The 21,914-nt window shown below is 43.4% G+C and overlaps 1 protein-coding gene across 12 annotated transcripts in view; it reads left to right on the top strand.

The window, feature by feature from the left end:
- Positions 1–256: 256 nt before the first annotated feature.
- LHCGR (luteinizing hormone/choriogonadotropin receptor) overlaps positions 257–21,914 on the top strand; it is a 119,999-nt gene continuing 98,341 nt past the window's right edge. For 8 of the 12 annotated variants that reach the window (XM_023251668.2, XM_023251670.2, XM_045054191.1 and 5 more), the window contains exons 1-3: positions 264–453; positions 19,297–19,368; positions 21,299–21,373. In XM_023251668.2, the coding sequence (XP_023107436.1) occupies positions 290–453; positions 19,297–19,368; positions 21,299–21,373 (311 nt within the window). In that variant the 5' untranslated portion in view covers positions 264–289. Of the gene's footprint in view, positions 454–18,630; positions 18,660–19,296; positions 19,369–21,298; positions 21,374–21,914 lie in introns of those variants that run through there. The other 4 variants (XM_023251667.2, XM_023251666.2, XM_045054187.1 and 1 more) reach the window with 4 other exon arrangements.

Here is a 21,914-nt window from a genome sequence, read left to right as displayed (position 1 = left end):
ACCCCTCGTCCAAAGCAGTCACCATTACCACACTACTTCCTATAATTGGGCCATTCGCAGATGTAGAGGTCAAGGCCGACCAGGGAAAGCAGCAGGGAAAGGAGGGGATGGGGTCGCAGGCCACTACCCCCAGGTTGAGGCAGAGCACAGTCTCAGCAGTGGAGGGCGGGCGGGCACGGGAGAAGGGGGAGGGCAGGCCAAGGGGCGGGGAGAGGGGCGCGGGCGGCACTCCGGGGCTGGTCAGGGCACCCGCCCAGCCGCAACAGCCCGCGCTCAGGCTCCGCCAGCCATGGGGCGGCGGTTCCACGCGCTGCGGCCGCTGCTGGCGCCGCTGTTGCTGCCGCTGCTGCTGCCGCCGCGGGCGCTTCCCCGGGCGCACTGCCCCGAGCCCTGCAGCTGCCCGCCAGACGGCGCCCTGCGCTGCCCCGGCCCACGGGCCGGCCTCACCCTACTGTGAGTACGCGGCGCCCCGCTCCGGAACCCTCGCTCGCTCCTCGCTCTGGGCCACTCAGCTTCCCTACTCTTTGGCTCCTTTAACCTGGAAGCTTGGAAAAAAAGGCTGCGCCCTGTCAAACTCCACCACCTTTTAGAGTGATGAGAATGCAAAGCTTGGGGACTGTCTCTGCCATCCCGTGCCAAGCCGCGCCTTGGGTTAGGGCCCCTCCTGCTGGCACCCCCTGCAGCCCTGGCGGCCCCAGGGCCGTGATTTCCCCCACTGGGGCTGAGGCAAGGGGCGTGGAATTGCCCAGAAGCCACAAGGGAAGGCCTGCTCCCTGCCACTGCTGGAAGTCGAAAGTGGCCTTGACCTTTGTGCTAGCCAGGTCGGTGAAGGTTACTGTGACCTCTGACACCCTGTGCTCCACTAGGAATGGGGTGCTCAGGCCCTACGGCAAGGGGTGACCTGGTCACTCGCCTGGGATTGCTGGTTCGCCCGCCGCCTCCCTAGTGTACCGCTTAGTAGGCATACGAGTCACGGCCCTACCCTTTCTCAGACGTACTTGCATTTCAATCTGCTGGTCTGATCAAGGTGTGCCTTATGTCACGCCTCCCACACGCCACCCAGCCCTCCACGTTTACAGAGCGGGTTGCAAAGGAGGTTAAAAGAATTGCATACATCAGCAAGTAGGGGCAGGAAGAGGTTTGCTGAAGTGATGGGGTGAAGAGAGGAGGGGCCTTCTGTACTAGTGTATCAGAGTGTCCCCTGTCTCCTTTCTTCGATTTAGAAAAAGTACCACACATTATATGATTCTATTATATGAAATGTCCAGACCAACAGAAAGATTAACAGCTGCTAGGTAGGGGTGAAGGCCCAGGGACTGCTAATGGCTGTGGCTTCTGGGGGTAACAAAAATTATTTAAAATTAGATTGTGGTGATGATTGCACAACTCCTCCCTAGACATACTAAAAACCATTGCACTGTATACTTTAAATGGGTGAATATTATAGTATATGAATTATATCTCAATAAAGTTGTTAAAAGAAGAAAAGGAAAGAAGAGTACCATAAAAGTAGGTTTTGGTTATGTCCTTTTTTTTTTTTTTTTAATTTTTTTTTTCAACGTTTATTTATTTTTGGGACAGAGAGAGACAGAGCATGAACGGGCAAGGGGCAGAGAGAGAGGGAGACACAGAATCAGAAGCAGGCTCCAGGCTCTGAGCCATCAGCCCAGAGCCCGACGCAGGGCTCGAACTCACGGAGCGCGAGATCGTGACCTGGCTGAAGTTGGACGCTTAACCGACTGCGCCACCCAGGCGCCCCGGTTTTGGTTATGTCCTAACCATTGGCAGTGATGGAATCTCATTCTTGGGGAAGAAAGAGGCAACCCCCCCTCCCCACTTCCATGGGCTGAAACAGTCTGTCAGGGATCCCCCCTTCCCTCCTGAGGGGCTGAGCCTCTCCCCTGAAAGAGTTAGTGGCCTACAGGGAATGTTTGCAGCTGAGAGATACAGTTTAAAGGCTGAGGGGTTTATATTAATTAGTTTCCATTAATTATCTTGTCAGCTCAATTCCCTGAAGGTGAGGACCATGCTGAAAGAATTTGTTTCAATCAATCAACAGATTCATGGAAGCTGCCTTCCTAGTCCCAGCCCTTGTCCTTCCCTGACAAACCTCCCTTCTTGCTCTTATGAATGATGGTGCCACTAACAGCCTTTCTCACTCGCTCAGTACTTATCATAGAGATTTCAAGAAACTGAGATCCAAAGACATGGAATAACTTGGCCATGGTCCCCTTTTGCTATTGAGTAGCAAAGACAGGACTTCATCTGTTAATTGTGTTTTTATATTTGCTTGTCTTTGTATTTAGGAAATTACCTTTTCCTAAATACACACACACACACACACACACACACACACACACATACATGTAAATGTACACACATAGACATACATACATATATACATTCCCAGGTCCTCTCAGATTCAGCTCTTCACTGAGCTCTCTCAACAATTCCTGCTGCCAAACCATGTTGGCCTCAGGAGACTACCTCTTCCCTGGAGAAAGCTGAAGTGGAAAGTACAAAACAAAACAAATTCTCCCACTGCCCCATAGCACAGTTTAGAGAAGCCTAGAACCCCTCAAAAAGATTTTAGGGGGTTGGGGGTAGAGGTGGGAGGCAAGCACAATAGAAGAAATGCTAGCATGCTGAAGCTGGCTAGTCCCACTCCCAAAAAGGAGCTAGTCGCCCCGGCTCTGACACCTTTGGCCATCCCTGAGGGATTCTGGAGAATCCTCAACTTCCTCCCTTCACATCCACTATCTTGGCATCCACACCAAGAGTATCTTCTAGACATTTAGACAAGTAAGGTTGGCAAGCATGCTGACCCTCACAAGGTAAGGCTTCCTGAGAATCAGTTAATTGAGAGATGACCTCCTCCTTTAGGTGAGAACCCTATGGGCACAATAAGGTGACCTCAACATCCATGTGCCAAGAGAAATACATAAGAAGGGATAGGAAGATAGTCACTTTAAGGCAGTGTTACTCAAAGTGTGGTCCTAGGCCAGCAGCGTTAGCATCACGTGGGATGTTAGACATGCATACTCTTGGGCCCCATCCCCAATCTACTGCATCAGAAGCTGTGAGGATGTAGTGCAACAGCTGGTGTTTTAACAAGATCCCCAAGTGGTCTGGTGCATGCAAATGTTTGAGAACCAAGATATTGCTCTCCATGAAGGATATAATCTTATAGAAAGCAAAAGTGTGTTTTAAACTTCCTGTGCCATATACTTCCCCTCTCCATATGCCTCCTCACACACATACATACACAAAATACCTATTTATTGCAAAAGGCACCTATGATCAAATTAAAGCCCCAAACTCTGCTACATATGGAAAATATACAGGATTGAGAAAAAGTTTTGTTTTTGTCTTCAAAGAGGAATAAGGGAAGGAATCCATGGAGAAGGACAGACTGAAGACATAAGGGAGGGGGAAGAATGATATTTGGTGAAGTAAGGTCTCAGTGAGGGTGGGAGGACAGTGTCAGTCTCAGATCATAGAAGAAGGGTTAATCCTAGGGAGAGGGATGCTTCTGAGTCCTAGGAAAGAAGACAAATGGATAAAGGTGTAACTTAACATTGAGGCAGAAGACAGGAAAAGTGAACAGCATCATACTGAAATCCTCTTGATGATGAATGAATGAAATGGTAAACACTAATCACAAGATAGAAAAAAAATGCTATGGATAACAAATTATCAGGAGTTCATAAAGAGGAGAGAGCTGAAATTATGAAATAAGGCACCCAGAGAGATGTGGTCTTGCATGAAGTCATGCACAGGGTCTGGCTCTGAAGAAAGAAGGGGAGCACTCATGTTTCTGGGGGTTGGAGGAGACAAGTACAGCACAGCATTTTAGACTTCATCATTGGCCCCTCAGTAGATGCTAACTTACATTTTAATCATTCCAGGCCTTGGTAGTCCTGCCTTGTAAGATTTCATGTAAAGTCCACTATTTGGTTTCAACAAGGGGAAAAAAAAGGAACATGGAGTGTAATTGTTTGTCATTGACAAGCCCACTGTTTGCACATTTTGAAAATGGCACAGTTCCATCATTCATATCTTTCTATACTTTCCATGTTTTATTAAAAACTGAGGTATTTAAAAACTAAAATATGATACAAAAAATAGCCTCCCACATGCTCACTCATTTTAATTGAGGGGAAAAAGGTAAAAGAAAAAAATTGATTTAAAACATTTCCTTTTCCTTGTCTTATTAGTTCCAGACAAGTGGAAGAAGAGGGGGAAAAAAATTCTCACCTTGCCCATGGTTATATAAAGATCTTTGTCTCTATGACAACAGAAAGGTTGATCTTCTTGATATGGAAACAGCTTCTAAAAAATCTGTTAGTAAGAAAATGCTAATAATAATAATGGGAATTTATTTTTTGCATGTTGTGCCTACTGAACAGAGATTAAACTTTAAGCTTTATTATAAGACACAGGCCAGAGACTTTGAAAAGATAAAATTTGCTGTATCTATCAATCCAGTGTTACAGGAAGATATTAGTCTCCTGACATTGTTCCTGAATGTCCTTCTCCCTCTCCCACCTTCAGTGAAAATCAGGGTCCAGGACAGTGTTCAATGATGCAGAGGAATTAACAGGAGGAGGGCATGGCCCCAGTCCTTGAGAAACCCACAATCTAGGTAGAAACATATGCAAGAGACCAGTGTGGGCAGAGAAAGAGGCAACAAGGGTCTAGGAATTCAGGACGTAGAGCAATTACTATGGACTGAAATGTGCAAGGGAAGGTACCATGGGCAAATGGTTATGGGGCTGAACCTTTAAGGAGAGATAAGAAGAAGAGTCTTGGTGGAAGAAACACAGATTAGAGTAGATTCAGATTCCTGGCTGGGTAGAAAAGAATAAAGTTGAATGGATCCTTCCTTGTTAAAGCCGCTCCCAGGCTTTTGGGGAATTTTTTTTTTTAAGGGAACACATACAAGTCATCAGAAATACTTACATTACCTAGAGGGTTGTGCAAAACAAAAAAAAAAATCCCAGTGTATAATTCTTGACTGATAGATTTCCCACCAGAGTCATTCTTGAACAGCTGATTACAAAGGCATTCAATAAAAATCATGACTTGGAGTCACTTCCCCATGAAGCTCTCCCCAGCGTCTCCCACTCCCATACACACATCATTTGATACGCTGTACTGACCTATATTTTTGCATATACCCTGCCATAAGGTAACCATTTATTCAAAATAAACCTCTTCGGCCAGAGCAGATATCTCAACCACAGCACACTTGACATCTGGGGCGAAATAATTACATGTTGTGGAGGGCTGTTGTGTACCCTACGGGATGCTTAGCAGCAGCCCTGGCCTCCACCCACTAGATGCCAGTAGCACTGCCCTCCCAAATTATGACCACCAAAAATGACTCTAGACATTTGCCAAATGCTCCTATGGGAGCAAAATCCACCCCCCACCCTTGGTTTTGAATCACTGTGCTAAAGTGAGAACCACTTGAAGAGGTCTTATTCAACTGGGGAATCCCCAAATTTCATGGGTATTATGGTCAAAGTGTTTCTTGAACTACTATGATATCAAACTGAGCAGACAGCTGAATAGGAACAATAAACCAATGCAAAAAAAAAAAAATGTGTATTAGTTGGGATGTACCGCATCTAAATGTCATTTTAAAAATCTCCATCCTAGAGGATGGGGAGGTGAGGAGGTGCTATGGGTAGCGGAGGGAGTTGTGTTAAATCGGCATCTATGCTACAGATTTTGCAGACCCCCAGTCTATCCTTTGAACGGGCATAGTACGCATATCAGCTTCAGAGAAGCCAGAATGGAAGCTTACCCATATTGGTATGTCCCATCCAAATTGTTTTAGTTTTTGTTATTTGTTTGTTTTAACTCACTCATTAGAGAAAAATCCATCCTTAGCCCAGGATCCATTAAAACAAACCAAAGGGAGAGACCACCACCCAGAGAGCCTGGAGTGAGACCCATGGGTTCCCAGTCCAGGGCACAGGGTAAAAGTTCACAGGACATAGAGAAGCCTACCAAGTTCTTGAAGGTACAACAGCTTGGCCCTGCCCTCAGCTTCCCTGCAGATGGGCCAGATGACAATAAACCAATCAATCAATCAATCAATCAGTCTCAGAATTCATAAAGCTCTTGTCCTACCTCCCAACGCCACTTCTCCCACACACCCAACCAAAGCAAAGGCCCAAGATAGAGGTTGATCTTGAACCTCAGTTCTGACTCAGCATTCCCAGCTATACCTTCAAGCAATTCTTAAACCTGGCTGTGCCTGTAAACAGACTCCTTGGGGGAAGCTTTGCAAGGACCAGATTTTATTAGTTTAAAAATCATCCTTCTGGGGACAGTGAATGATGGCCCCTAGCAAGACACTAAAAAAGCAAGCAACAGAGTTCCCAAAATCTCAGTGGAAATGTAGAGCCAAAAAGGTTCACACACCAATTCCTCTGGCATCAGACCCAGCTCCCCCCTTGGAAAGCAATAATTCCTTGAGGTTTTTTTCTGCCTTATTTTTTTTTTAATTTCAAAAGCAGTAAGTCCGATTAATTTAGGGCTCCATTTCTTCTCCTTCACCCCCTCTATCTTCTTCCCAAGCCTCTCAGCTTGGCTTATTTTCCATGTCTTGAACTGAGGTACAAAAGCTTTTTTTCCAAAATGTAATCTCTCATTGTAGCTGCACCAGACGGTGTCTTGGCCATGTATAACTGTGATCTTACAGATGGGATTTTAAAGCCCCGTGAGTCATGGTGATAGAGAGAGACCCTGCTGCTCACTTCCAGACCCAAAGGGGCTGGCTCCATGGGAACATATGTATTCTGTTCTGGAAGCTCCCCTTTGGTGTGCAAAAAATCATATTTAATGCAGATTTTAGCAAATTTCTCACCAGCTATTTTTTAAGAGGGGAATTAAAATAATCCCACCCACCAGACAGGTGGGCTTTCTGACTTAGTGGGTAGCTTCTAGCAGCTTCTCTACATGGTCCTCATTTACTCCTACCTTCTGCCGCACAGGGAGATGACACCCCCTCCCAGCCAGCAAACCACACACAGCTGCCCTCTGTGTGGTCATGAACCACAGCTCTTTAATGCCACTTGAGCCAAACTCAGAAAAGTCCAATTTATAAGTAAAACTCAACTTTCGGAATGAAGGGTTTGTTTTGTTTTCCCCTGCTGCCGTTACATTTCTCCTTGACTCTGATGAAATCAGGTGACTCCTGGGTTCCTAATTCTACCTCATGAGCAACAGCAGACAGCATTCCTGAGCCCACAGGGGTAGTGGCTGCTCTGGTATGACAAGGTAGGGTCCAACACAGCCCTCAAACTATGTGAATTGATCAACAGGACAAAGACCGGGCAGACCTGAGTTCTAGCACAAGGTCCCCTTTCCCTAATTTGCACTGTGGGTTCATGCTAGTGATAAAACCTCTGTGCTGTCTATAAAAGGGACATGACTGAGTGGGGCTGACTGTGGTGAAGATACACAAGATGGCAGAGCCAAAAGTACTGGGAAATAAAGGTTCCACATAACTACAAAGTATGATTGTAACAATCTGATGCTACAGAGAAGACTACAAACCCACAGCTGGTGCATGAGGTTGAACAGAAACTACCTATCATCCAAGGGGCAGGCCTGATGGAATAGTTTTCTTCCTGGGAGGTGTTAATTAGAGAAAATGACCCACTAGCTCTTCTCAACTTGGAAGGTGAATAAGTTAGAATCCCAAAATAGCAGAGCTCATTATTGCCTGGAGTCTGATAGGCTAGTCGTGTCAGGCCAGGCTGAACTGCCTTTCAAACATGCCACCTAACACCTGATTATAGGCTGTTTTCTATCATTCCACTGGATTAGTCGTGTCTCTCCAGCTAAAGCGTCTGAGCCTATTCTGGGTCTTTTCTGTTTCCCATTCCCCATCCTCAGCCTCAGGCTGACACACAGAAAACCCTGAGGTCAAACCTGTTTGCCATTGAGGAACTCCATACTGAAATGTACAGGACAACTTGTAGAATCCGTAGACACCGCCCCTGCCCTCCAAGAGCTCCCAGTCTTCAGCCATGGGAGAGAGAGGTCTAATTCTCGGATGACTGCAGGGAAATGCAGAAGGTGATAAAGTCTTGTAGGAGTTCAGAAGAAGGAGCCATCCCTTCTAGTCTGAGTAATGAAGAAACCTCAGTGGAGGCATCACTTGAGCTGTAGATCTTTACACCTTGCAGTGTACCACCTGCAAGACCACCTCTACAGTGGCAGCCAGGCCAACGTGGTCATCCCAAAAGCTCAGTCCTGGTCTTTGACACCAACTTAGGCCACTGGGGACTCATGATTAAGAGCCTTCAGCTCTCTCACTGACCACCAGCACACACCCTATGTTATGGATCCCCAATGGAACAGGATTACTTCCCCAGGAAATCTTAGGTGGGACTCTGATTAAGGTTTTTCTCATTTGTAAGTACCAGAAATCAACTCTGACATATTTAATCATGATAGAAGAACAAGGAGGTAGAAGGATATGGGCAAGATCCAGAGAGAATGTGGCATTTTAGCAGCAAGAGGTCAGTTCCCTTTTCCCAAGATTCCACCTTTACAGTGAATCAGCTCCATGGAGTCCTGCTTATGACAAGTGTTAAATTCCTAAGAAAGAGAATCTGATTGCCTCAGGCCCCACCCCTAAGGCAAGAGCATAGGGACACAGTCAATGAGACACTCCACCCAGAGGCAACCAGCCAGGAGGTGACTCTAAAGAAGGGACATTGTGGGGACACCTGAGTGGTTCCGTCAGTTGAGCATCCAACTTCGGCTCAGGTCATGATCTCACAATTCATGAGTTCGCTGCTGTCAGTGCAGAGCCCACTTCAGCTCCTCTGTTCCCCTCTCTCTCTGCCCCTCCCCTGCTTGAGCTCTCTCTCAAAAATAAATAAACATTTCAAAAAGGGGGGGGCAGTTTTGAGCCAGGCAACCACACAAATTGGTGTCCACCAGAGAGCTGAGGAGTTAGCGAAAATTAAAGGCATACATGCCAGTAATTTCAGGCACTTCAAATCCATCCTTAGATTAATTAGAAGTATGTAGTATTTTAGTTGCAACCAGCTTTTATGGGCTCATTTAAAAAAAAGAGTTTTGGGGGTGCCTGGGTGGCTCAGTCAGTTAAGGGCCGACTTTGGCTCAGGTCATGATCTCACGGTTTGTGGGTTCAAGCCCCACGTCGGGTTCTGTGCTGACAGCTCAGCGCCTGGAGCCTGCTTCCGATTCTGTGTGTCCCTGTCTCTCTCTGCCTCTCCCCCACTCGTGCATGCTCGGGCATGCTCTCTCTCACGCTCTCTCTCAAAAATAAATTATAAACATTTAAAAAAAGGTTTTTAAATGTCTAGAACAGGAGCTTGTAATGGAAGAGTTTCCTGAAGCATATCTGCATTGTCACTGTCCTGACAACATAATATTCTCTGCTTCTAAAAAATACTTTTGAGAAATCATTACAGATAATGCAGACATTCCCTGGGGAGAATTCAACATGTAGTTTTATTTATCAGAGTTAGTCTTGTCATGTTATGTTATTGCTAGAAGAATTCAGTTTAGGGGGTAAAGATTGGGTTATTTTGCTTGTGTCTTTAGAAAACTTTAAATGGGTTTTGAGTAAGGGCTTAGATGTGTTTACCATTTTCCTCTGAGGCTTTATATTTTTAATTTAGTTGTTGCACAAATGACTTGGAAAATCCATTATCTAGGGAATCTTCTTGAAAATCTTGGTTCACAGTATAATTCATAAACTCCTCACAGCTTCTTAGGTGCTCTGGAAAGTCTGTCTTGGAGGAGAGTCTCTCAGGTTGCACTTTCCAATTGGAGTGTTCCAACTGAATGAGCAAATGAGAACTCTGCAGGGTGGCTCTCTAGAGTTGCTATATATATATATATATATATATATATATATATATATATATATATATATATATTTAAACATTTATTTGTGAGAGACAGAGAGAGACAGAGTGTGAGCGGGGGAGGGGCAAAGAGAGAAGGAGACACAGAATCCAAAGCAGGCTCCAGGCTCAGAACAAGCTGTCAGCACAGAGCCCAATGCAGGGCTCGAACCCATGAACTGTGAGATCATGACCTGAGCCGAAGTTGGACCCTTAACCAACTGAGCCATTCAGGGGCCCCTAGATTTGCAATATTTAATGGAAGGTTGTTCTTTATCATTTTTTTAAAGGGCTATCAGGTGACACCTGTAAGAGATACCTGAGCCCAAAAGAAAGGTACCATGTAGGAATACCTACCATCCCTCTCAGGTGTCTTATCTATAATCAGCAGAGAGTCAAGAGTCAGGGACAAGTCACAGATATTTTATAAAGTGTGACCCATGACAAATAGAAGAGTCCATTTCAAAGTACTGAACCCACCCTACCCCACCCCCACTAATCCTCTACCCTTGACAAGGAAGTTAAAGTTGTCACTAGAAGCAACACAGGTAGCTTGAATCTTTCACATTAAGTGAATTATAAGTACTTACTGTGCTCTTATCTTGTGCTAGATGCTGTATTATAATTGTATAAACATTTCCTTATTCAGTCTCAAAAATCTCTGGGGTAGTCAGTGTCATTATTTTATAGATGTGCTATGATTTGAACCCAGGCATTCTGGCTCCAGAGTCTGTACTCTTCACTGTCCCACTGTGCTGCTTCTAAAGAGAAGGCATATGCAATTGGTGATGAAGGCATGTTCTATAAAGTATATAGCACCTGAAAGAGACCTTTAACCAAGGGTAGAATTTGACCTGCAGAGAAGGGTATATGTGCCAGATGGTGTCTGAATGTGAAACGGTGAATGAAGACAGAAGAGGGTGGGGCAAGTTCAGGAAGTACAGTAGTCTGATTTATCCAGATGGCACTGTCCAGTAAAAACATAATGCCAGTCACATGTGTAGTTTTCATTTTCTAATAGCCACACTTAAAAAGTTTTTAAATGGCACAATTTTAACAAAATGTTTCATTTAATGCAACTGTACAAAATATTATCATTTCAATATTTAATCAGCATAAAAGCTATTAAGGAGATACTTTATATTCCTTCTTCTTGCCAAGTCTTCAACATCTGGTGTATATGGTACATGTACAAATGCATCTTGATTCGAACTGTATTTCAAGCACTCAGTGGCCACTTGTGGCTGGTGGCTGCCTGATTGAACTGCACAAGTTTAGTGTACGGGTTATGTGAGAGGAATAGTGGGTGGCAAATGAAGTTTGAGGCTTTATTTGCAGGGCCTGAATGCAGGGCTGAGGCATTTGTAGATAATGGACAGGCAAAGGGGAGGCATAGAAGATTAAGTGAAAGAAGAATAACATGGTAGGAGTTATCAGGAAGATTAATCTGGCCCAGTTAGGGGAAAGCCAGGATAGGCTCAGAGGAAACCAACTCAAGCACTATGGAACAGTCTGGGGTGGAGAAAAGAATGCCCGAGAAAAGTGGCAGTGAGAAAGAAATAAAGGCTGGAAGCAAGAGACAGTATGAAGGTAGAGTCCACCAGAGACTGGGTGTTCAATGGTGGAACAGAGGAAACATTCATACAGGGTACCTGGTAAATTCTCAAATAACAGTACAAGAAAAAGAAAACTGAGTAGTCATTCTTGCTGAGGAAGACAGGGGAAAGAAAGAAAACCCACTCAGGTAGTCCCATGGAGGAACAAGAATTTGAGCAGCATCTTTGAAGTTTAAGACTGTGAGCACATCCCTCAAGAAACTGATGGTTCTATCAGAAGGCTGGGTTTTCACCAGAAACCAGAGGATTGTGTAGCAGAGTGTATCAACAAACCCCCAAAGAAACAGCACTGATGTGCTTTGGTGAAGGACACAGCACAGGAACGAAGCGACCTATGTTCTAGTCCAGATTTGCCACTGAATTGCCACGTGGTTTCAGGGAAATCATTTCAGTTTTCTTAAGATTCTTCATCCATCCAGTGAGGAGCCTTTTCACCCTGAGTACTTGAGTCTAAAACAGTGTTTAAAGGAGTAGCCAAACAATGAAAACCACCTGGATGGCTTTTTTTTTTATGTTTATTTATTTTTGAGACAGAAAGAGAGAGAGAGAGAGTGCACACAAGCAGGGGAGGGGCAGAGAGAGAGGGAGACAGAGAATCTGAAGTGGGCTCTGAGCTGTCAGCGCAGAGCCTGACTTGGGGTTCAAACTCACCAACTGTGAGATCATGACCTGAGCCAAAGTCCAATGCTTAACCGGCTGAGACACCCAGGCACCCCTGGATGTACTTTTAAGAAACATTCCAAATTTTCTGATGTAAAACTGAACAAATTGCACGTCCATCTATACTGACTTAGTATTTCAGGTAACATTGACATCTCAGCTTCCTCTAGGTAAATGCTGAAGACAAGAGGCCAATAAATGAAGACATACCCAGTAATGAAGCTACCAAGTAGATCAATGCATTTGAAAATGCAATGATTTAAAATCATTTGGAATGGGGAAAGCCATTTTTATTTCATTCCAAGATGAAAGCAGGGTTATTATAATTATTGAGCAGCTTTGAAAACAACACAGAAATTCTTAAGTCTCTATTCTATTTAGAACAAGTTCTTATGTAAAAAATACAAAAACATTAATATTCTTTTTAAATAAAGCAATGCTTCCCTCTCCCATTTCAATGAGTTCATTAGGCAAAAAGGCTTTGAGTGTCTCTGATTTCTGTCTTTTCTCCCTCCTTCTGATTTTATAGCATTTTAAAATTCAGGGTGTATAGCTCTAGCAATAAACTAATTGTCTGTGAAAGACAGATGGATGTTTGTAGCTTTCTTAAATCGATAATATAGATGGCTTTTCTAAACAATTAGGGGGAAGTGAATAAAAATATTTCACTTCTGCTGTGCTGGGCAGAAGGATAGGTAAAGGCTCTGTCTGACAAGATGACCTAGAACTCCACCCAGTCTTTGGGGAGTCCAGACTGCTGCAGGACATTTTCCCTGGCTCTCATCTTCCTCTGGCCCTGCTCAGCCTGTGTGCTTCAGAAAGTGGTCCTGCCCTGGAAACCCTTATGCAATCCAAGCTCTTAAAAACCAAGGGGAGGTGGAGAACCTACAGTCGTAATTGGCTTCATGCAATACCTATCTTTAAAAGGAGAGAGTATGTCAATTGAACTCTATTTTCCCTTCACCTAGGGAGTTTGCTATTTAAAGGTACCTTCCACGGAATCATTTTGTAGAACAAAGAATCTTTTGAAAATGCAAATGTATCCCAATTGATAGGTTTTTATAAGCAAGGATTTCTAAATCTTCTGTTTCACTGAAGGAGGACACAACCCTCCAGACTGAAATTCTCCAGCTAACTTTATTTGAGGGTTCATTAACAAGCCAGTGAGTAGACAAACGGGCTCCTACCAAGGTCATCTGTGTTACTAAACTCGGAAGAAAAAAGTCAGAGGGTGTCAAGCCCCACCCTTGAGTATTCCAGAGGCCCTAGGAACAATTAAGGAGGACCTGATAATGTGGCATTATCCCTCTTCAAGGTGACTGAGTTTATGTGAGTGCTATTTGCTTATCTGTAAACTGTCCCCTGGTGCTGATTTCTGACACAGAGTGCATTGGTGACTTGGCAACTGGGGTTGGCTGGGAAGGGGAGTGAGTCTGAAAGAGTGGATGGGAAGGAGCTCTGAAAGTGGGATGGCCCTTCTGACCAGTCCCACCTTGAGGCAAAGAGGCCAAGCCTGGACCCTGCATTGGCCAGTCACTGGATGCATGCTGCCCAGGAGAGAAAATGTGATCTTGGGTGACGTGGCAATCTTTGGCTGAGGGTAATTCCAGAGGAGCAACTCAGCCAGGAACTTCAAGCTGCCCCCTCTCCCAGCCTCTGGGGGAATAAGTGCCTCAGTCCTGAAGGGTGATTTTGGCAGCCCACCACAGCATCTTCTACGAGAACTAACCCAAATGTACTGGCAGCCTCAGCATAGAGTCTCCATCTGTGCCAGGGGCCCAGTCTGAAAGTCAGAACCTAGCAGTGAGAGATACCAGGTTGAACCTAACCAGATAGCAACTAGGAACTGTTCTGGGTTAGCAGTGGCTTCTAAGAGTCAGGAATGTAGGAATCAGGATCTGATGACTAAGGAGAAGGGTGGTCAGGGACTCCGCTTCTAGATGGACTCTGAGGAGACCAGACAGGCTGCAGGATAAGGAATCAAGGAAAAAATAAGGACCAACATGAGGTCAGGGGGAACAAATGTAACTCAAGATACTGCAGGTGTACTCCTGCCCTCTAAATATTGTTAGGTTTAGTGTAGACAATGCAGAAAGACACAGGACTTCACCAGAGTCATGATCAATCACAGGATCCCAGAACTAGAGTGAGTGCTTAGTTCCAATGCTAAAGGGTTGTAAAGAATGCTTCTATGTTAACTTTAACCCATAACCAGAAGGGTTGGGGGCTTGCAGACAGGATTCATGAATAAATGGAGTTTTCATAATGGATGAAACTAAGGCACACTTTGCCATCTTGTCTAAGTATTTGTTTCAACATCTGTGGCAGAGGTGCTTGAGCAAAATGGGATCTGGCCATAATCCAGGTGTCACCGTGTTGTATCATCCATTCATTTAAAAATCAAAATTTTAAATGGTAAAAAGAAAGACAGGAAGGAAGGAAAGAAGGAAGGAAGGAAGGAAGGAAGGAAAGGGAGAGAGAGAAAGCAAGAAAGCAAGCTGTGACATGTAAAAAATACAAGTATCTGGATTGGTCCACACATACATGAACTTCCTTCTCATTCACTATTTAGGAGGCAGAGAAAACTTTCTATCCTGCAAGTTCAACCTCACATTTGCCCAAGAAGCCTGGCTCTTTACCACCATCTGAGCTGCATCATTTGGAAGTGTCACACTCTTTGTCTGAGACAGAAAAGGCTCTGCCCCTCTTTTATTTGTCTTTGCTTTATGAATAGCTTTCATTCCCTTTTTTGACCCTGGACAGCAGAGCCGCTGAATTGTCCTTGCCTTTGGTCTTTTTTTCCCAGTTCTCTCTGGCTGCTGCTCTATATCAAATCATATTGACTAGGCCTTTCCACAAGAGTTCCTGAAGTTCACACAATTCTTGGAATACATATAGGCCTAACTTCAAACACAGAAAAAAAGAAGGAAGTGGGGAGGGAAGGGAAAAAAAGGGAACTCGATACATCAAAACAAAAAACTTTTCTTTTTTTGTCTCTCAGATGCAGACGGTTAAGTCAATCACACTTCTTCCTTCAAGCAACATTGTCACCAGTCCATTCAAAGTCACTGTTTTCAGTTATTTATTTTACCCCCTTCTCTCATTTCCTTTCAACTCGCCATAGGCAACCATCCTAATATGTGCTTAGGTGTTTTCCCTTGAAATGTCTAATGTTTAGTGTGCATGTATTTTAACTCTGCAAGTAGGATTTCGTATCATTACTTTCTTATTGCTCTCAGCACCATGATTCTAAGGTCCACACAGGCTGTTCTCTGTGCCTTTAGACTCCTGCTTCTAACTGCTTCTAACTGCTGACCTGTTAGTTAGGTATGCACTCAGTAACGGACACTCAGTTTGCATCCACACCCCGCCCCCCCCCCCACCATGCCACAGTGCCATGAAGAAAATCCCTACATAGGTTACCGTAAGTATCAGTGTCAGAATTTCTCTGGGGTGTATACAGGAATAGAACTGCAGGGTTATGGAGGCAGTTGTTCACATTGCTAAAAGTTTCTGGCCTCATAAAAGCACCCATCAGAGAAAGAAGCACCTTCAAAGGGAGTACATTCAAATGGTTATTGGCAACCACAGGCCACATGAACAAACGTTTAAATGCAGGAGACAGGCCTTTGAATGCTTAGAAACTGCTGCCAACTGAAGATGAATCAGGAATAAAGACATGACATCTACAAAATAAAAATATAAGTCAGTGGGAAAAACAGCTTTGGATTCATGGAACCACATTCTGCATCTCACTTCATGAGAACACATCTAGCTTCAAAAGCTCAGTACACCTGCGTCACCTCACCTGTCTCCCCATTCCCTGGCCCCCAGGCCCCTTCCTCCCCCCAGTCACATCCACACAGCTACCCACTGTTTGCTCAGTGGCTCCTTTCTGGTAGGAACTTTATTTTTACTCTCATCACTACTGCCTTTCCTGAGCTGCAGCATCAACGTCAACTGCAAAATTTCATCTTGCACCAGGGCTGTTCTGTAGTCACTGGGGACGGTCAGTGCATGAGCTACAGCTTCTCTCACTTCTGTCCAGCCTTTGCTCCTCATCCCTCATCCCTACATCAATCAAAAGCTCAGGCAACCTCCCTGGTCAAATCTGAGCCAAGTGCTCTCCTGGGAACCACACCATACTCCCTTTTGGATGGGGAGGCTGCCTGCTGAGAGGCTCCAGCTTCTGGCTTCCATTTGCATGAATAAACAGCTCTGAAGGGTTCGTTTTAAGCTTTTATGTAAACACTCTCCAAAATATGTTCTGCACTGCATTATCCCTAGCAATAAAGATTCTGGAATCAGAATTTGGCTGTCAGTTTTATTGATGTTGCATGGGGTACAGTAGAATACAGCTTTCTCTTCTGGAAATTTATTGACTTGGCAGGGCAGAGAGCAATAAAACTGTGTTTTTAATCAGTAAGCCAAGCGGACATGATTCCAGAAGAAATATAGGAAGCAAACATGCCATCGTAAGAAGATTTCTCCCCCAACTGTCCCTGTTCTTCTTGGATGCCCTGTTAAATAAGTTTGGGTATTGAACAATGTGCTTGGTGGGACTGTCTTCAAGAATAAAATCAGAGGACCCAGTTTGGATTACTTCCTCTAGGTTGCACCATCTCTAAGAGACTGTTGAGCAAAAGTATTTTTCTGAAATGAAATTTCTTTGCATTAGCCCCTGGAGAGGAACTGTTGGTAAGCTGTTTTGCAGGAGAAATTGTGAGAGTGTGGCATTTCTCCTCTCAAGAGAAACAAGGTCACAATGCCTGTCCCTCCACCTTGCTCAATGAGAGAGAATAGATTACCTGGGTATATATCAGAAGGAAATAAAATCATGAACTCTACGAGATCTCTGTATCCCATGTTCATTGTAGTAGTATTCATAATAGCCAAGATACGGAAACAACCTGAGGGTCCTTCAATGGATGAATGGTAAATACACACACACACACACACACACACACACACACACACAGAGAGAGAGAGGAATATTTTTCAGCCATAAAAAAGAAGGAAATCCTGCCATTTGTGACAGTATAGACCAACTTGGAGGGCACTATGCCAAGTGAAATAAGCCAGACAAAGACAAATACTGTATGATATCATTTATATGAAATCTAAAACAAAACAAACAAACAAACAAACCAAAAAAAGTCAGTTTCCTAGAAACAAAGAAGAGAATCATGGTTGCCAGGGGCTAGGGTGGGGGAAATGAAATATAAATCAAAGGGCACAAACTTTGGTGCACCAGGGTGGCTCAGTTGGTTAAGCATCTGACTACGGCTCAGGTCACGATCTCTCAGTCTGTAGGATTGAGCCCCGCATTGGGTTCTGTGCTGACAGCTCAGAGCCTGGAGCCTGCTTCAGATTCTAGGTCTCTCTCTCTCTCTCTCTCTCTGCCCTCACCCGCTTATACTCTCTCAATCTCTCCTCAAAAATACATAAACATTAAAAAAATGTTTTTCTAAAAGGACACAAACTTTGAGTTATAAGACTATGATCTGATTATCTAATGTACAGCATGGTAACTATAGTTAACAATATGGTTTTATATATATGAAAGCTGCTGACAGTAGATTTTAAGTTTTTTCACCTCCTGCCCCCCAAAAAAGAAGAGTTAACTACGTGAGGTGACAGATACGTTAATTATTTTGATCTCTGTAATGATTCCACAATGCATCTATATATCAAATCATCACATTGTACACTTTCAATATATACAATTATATTTGTCAATTATTCCTCAGTACAGTTGGGAGGTAGAAAGGGACTGGGTTAGAAATCACATACTTTGGCCCAATATCTCACCATAGAAAGAACATTTTGGGCTCAGTCTACTTGCTCGTGTTACTTTGTTTGGGCTACTGAATCTCTTTGTGATCTAGTTCTTCTGCTATCGAAGGGAAATACCCAACTCATACCATTGTGTGCCTGTAAGGTTATAGGCAGGTGTGCACAGCTCATATAGCACCTTATACCATAGCAAGTCCCTTCCAAGACTGCAAGACAGCTCACTGATTAAATGCATTCATGATGCAGAAGATGTTCTTTCCTGGCAACTAAGACAGTGTGCTTCATAGACACGTGAAAAGCAAGGCAGCATCTCCCACCTCCATTCTCATACTCCTGACATTGACTTCCCACCTGAAATGTCCTTGTCCCCTCACCTCCTCTCTGCCATTGCTTGGGCCAAAACACTCAACCATTGTAGATGCTTGATAAATATCAGTTGAACATTCATTCCTGCTTTGCAGACACTTTCTTCTGAGCTATCTGAACACGGGGTTCCTTTAGCGCACATACATCATCCTGTTCTGCTTTTGCTATTGCTGAATAATTGCTCTTTTCTCAACTTTTAGGTAACATATAACTTTTATCTCTATTCCAGGATGCTTAGATTGTTCCTCTGGATATAGGCAAGTACCTGAAGGAAATGCTCTATAGATGTTCTCCCAAAATGGCATGAGATGCCCAGGTGATTGAACCATAGCAGCCAACTGCTCTGGTTGGGAGGAAACTGAAATTGTCTACCTGGGGAAGATGGTATGGATCAAAATAGGGACATGTTCTTAGTGAATCTTTCCTTCTCCTGCCTGCCTGGTGTCCAATTGTATTTTCACCAGTAATTTCTTTACTTTACCCAAGACAGTTTCTTTTCCATCTTCCCAACCAGGCCAATGGGGCCACCCTAGAACTATTTATCAACTATTTACTTGGTGTCAAGCCCTGTTCTTTACATGGCTTATCTTGATTAATTGTAACAACCCTGTGAAGCTGGAATTATTATTCCAATTTTATAGATGAAGAAACTGAAATAGAGGGCTTGAATAACATCCTCAGGATCACCTGTGGAGATATGAACTCCGGTGTGTCTGATCCCAAAGTTGAGCATCTTAATACAAAATAAATATCTTTGATAAAGACCAAGAGTGAGTTATGGCACATGTCTTTATTGATGTAAGTTAAAATTCTCCACCTGAAACCAGTGTCTGGAACTCTGTAGACACACACACACACACACACACACACACACACACACACATATATTCATGAACTTGAAAGGTACCCAGTCTTAAATATTAAACTCTTGGCTTTCCTTTTTTCTTTTCTAGATCACTCACCTATCTCCCTATCAAACTAATCCCATCTCAAGCTTTCAGAGGACTTAATGAGGTGGTAAAAATGTAAGTAAGATACTACATACCAAAAGACATTCATAATTGGAATAATTAAAACTTTTGTAAGAGAAAACATAGTTGAAAGGGGATAATTCTTCTAGAAGAGAAATTGTGTTCAAGAAACCCCAGTATTTTTATCTTTATAATACAAATAATATCTAGGGACCTTTGAGGAAAAGTACGATTTCCAAGAGTCATTAAGTTCCAGATAATTAACCTTGCTTCAATGAACTGAATGCATTTTGATAAGTGATGATAAATTTCTCACATAGAAAAGAAAATAGATTTCAATCATAAAAATCCTCCTTCTGCTACAGCAGTTATTCCCTTGTGTCACATTTTTAGATAACACCCACACAGAAGAAAATGTGTTGGAGGTTTATTGTGCATCAGAAGACAATCTTTATACCTAAAATAGAAGATGTGTATGACAGACACACAGTATTTAGAGCTGTATTGATAAAAGGCCTTTATCAAAAGTATAAAGCAACCTGATAATACAGTGTGATCGCATATTTCTGTCAGATGTCAATTCAACCCATTCTCCCTGGCTCTCAGCTGCCAGGGCATAAGACACCATGCATGAGAGGGAACTTTCTCAGGAATCCAGTATTCCAGCATCCTCCTTAACGTTAGTCTGAGTGAAAGGACCTCAAAGTCCATTTAGTTCCTAAAGAGCATCTCTGATCTTAACAATTCACTGGGCTTTTGAAGCAGATTTACACCTGTAAAGAAGATGAAGATACGGCATCATCAATCCTAGCTCCTTGGGGAAACTTGGACTGCTCTTTAGGGTACCAATACTCAACGGGGATATTAGAAATAATTCCTCAAGACATAGATGTCAGTCTCCTTGAGCCTAACCCTTATTCTTCTGCTCCCAAGTTTAAATGTTGAGCTTTGATAACTTAATGCATTAAGACCTCCTCATGAGAAAAGTAGCCACAGCTAAATAAACAAACCATTAGGTAGGAATGAAATGAATCCGTCCAGCAACAATCCATTACTGTGTTGCTCATAAAAGACATTAACTGCCTTAGGCTCAGCCTTTCTGTGGGCTAAAGCTCTCAAGTCTGAAGGCTTCAGTGAATGTTAACCTTAGAAACACTCAAATGTACAATTTGTGAATTTGAGACCTTTTTCTCAGCTGGTAGCAAATGGTAGCTTATGGTGGAATTTTAGGGTAACATTGATATTACCTGCATGCTTGAGATGGTATATGGCAAAGCTGGGCCCTTTATGTTCATGTCTTTAAAAAAAAAAAAGCCATCCATTAATCCATTCATTCATTGATACTCTACATACCAGGCAATATCAAGTTGCCACAGATTCAGAAGTGAACAAGACATACTCCTTGTCCTCAATTTGCTAAAAGAATGAGAAGAACAGCCAAAGACATAGACACAACCTAAAAAGGACACTACGTGCGGAAGTTGACCACCTTGCAATTACCTCAGAGCAGGATTTTGGGAAAAGCGTAAAGAGTTATGAAACAATGAATGTAACCCAAATTAAAACTCACTAGAATGATGGAATTGGGAATCCAGACATCCAGATCCCGGTCCTGAGCCTTCCCATAAGCACTATTTGTCTCTCCTCTGAGTCTCAATTTCCAAAGCTGTAACACAAGGGAATCTGACTAGATTTCCTCAAAAGACCTGTCCACTTCTAACAAACTGTGACTCTTGAGTCATAAGATAAACAAGAAAAAAAAAACCTGTCACATAAACAGGGGTTACTGAAACCCGCATTTCAACAGCACCTGGGTTACAGATGTCCATCAGTGCTTCTAAAGGGAGATGGCAGCACTTGATGATAGGAGGACAACTTAAGGCATCCCACTGGAGCCCCCAGTTGTTGGGTCACACCCATAGCTTATTATTATGCAGACATGGTCATTTCTTTCATGTTTCTTCCCTTTTTTTCTCTCCCCTAGTGAAATCTCTCAGAGTGATTCTCTGGAAAAGATAGAAGCTAATGCCTTTGACAACCTCCTCAATTTGTCTGAAATGTAAGCATCAGCTAACACATAGTTTATTGCTGTACACTATTACCCTCGCTGGCTGGAGCCTACTCGGTATTTGTATTCAAGCATCCACTGCTAGGAATCCAAGAGGAAAAGACTGCAGCAATTACTAGGTCTGGGCAGGCACTAATTTCTCTCACTGCAGTGGCCTGAAGGTTGCCATGGTGACAACTGCTTCTCCCTAGGAGCTGTATAAACTCTGAAACATCAGAACACAAAGTTGGAAATTAAAATTGACATTGTGGAGTCCTGCCAAGTAGCTCTTACCTTATGGAAGGGAGGATATGAAGTACTTGGGGTAGTGGGAAAATCTGAAAGGGAGCTTAGAGATCATGAATTAGTACATTGGGGACTGTTTGGACATCTTCATTTAATCAGTAAATGATTCTTGGAAACCAACCATGTAAAAGCCCTGTGTGGGACATGTGTATGTGTTTGTTATTCTTACTGTGATGTGTTAGAATTGATTCTTAAAAAGAGTTCTTTCCAAATTATCATTTTCCTCCAATTTACAAAAAAAGATGGG

The sequence above is a fragment of the Felis catus genome, chromosome A3 (genome assembly GCF_018350175.1).
Source record: "Felis catus isolate Fca126 chromosome A3, F.catus_Fca126_mat1.0, whole genome shotgun sequence".
Lineage (NCBI taxonomy): Eukaryota > Metazoa > Chordata > Mammalia > Carnivora > Felidae > Felis > Felis catus.
Note: the sequence above shows the minus strand (reverse complement) of the source record. Positions and strands in the feature narration are given on the sequence as shown.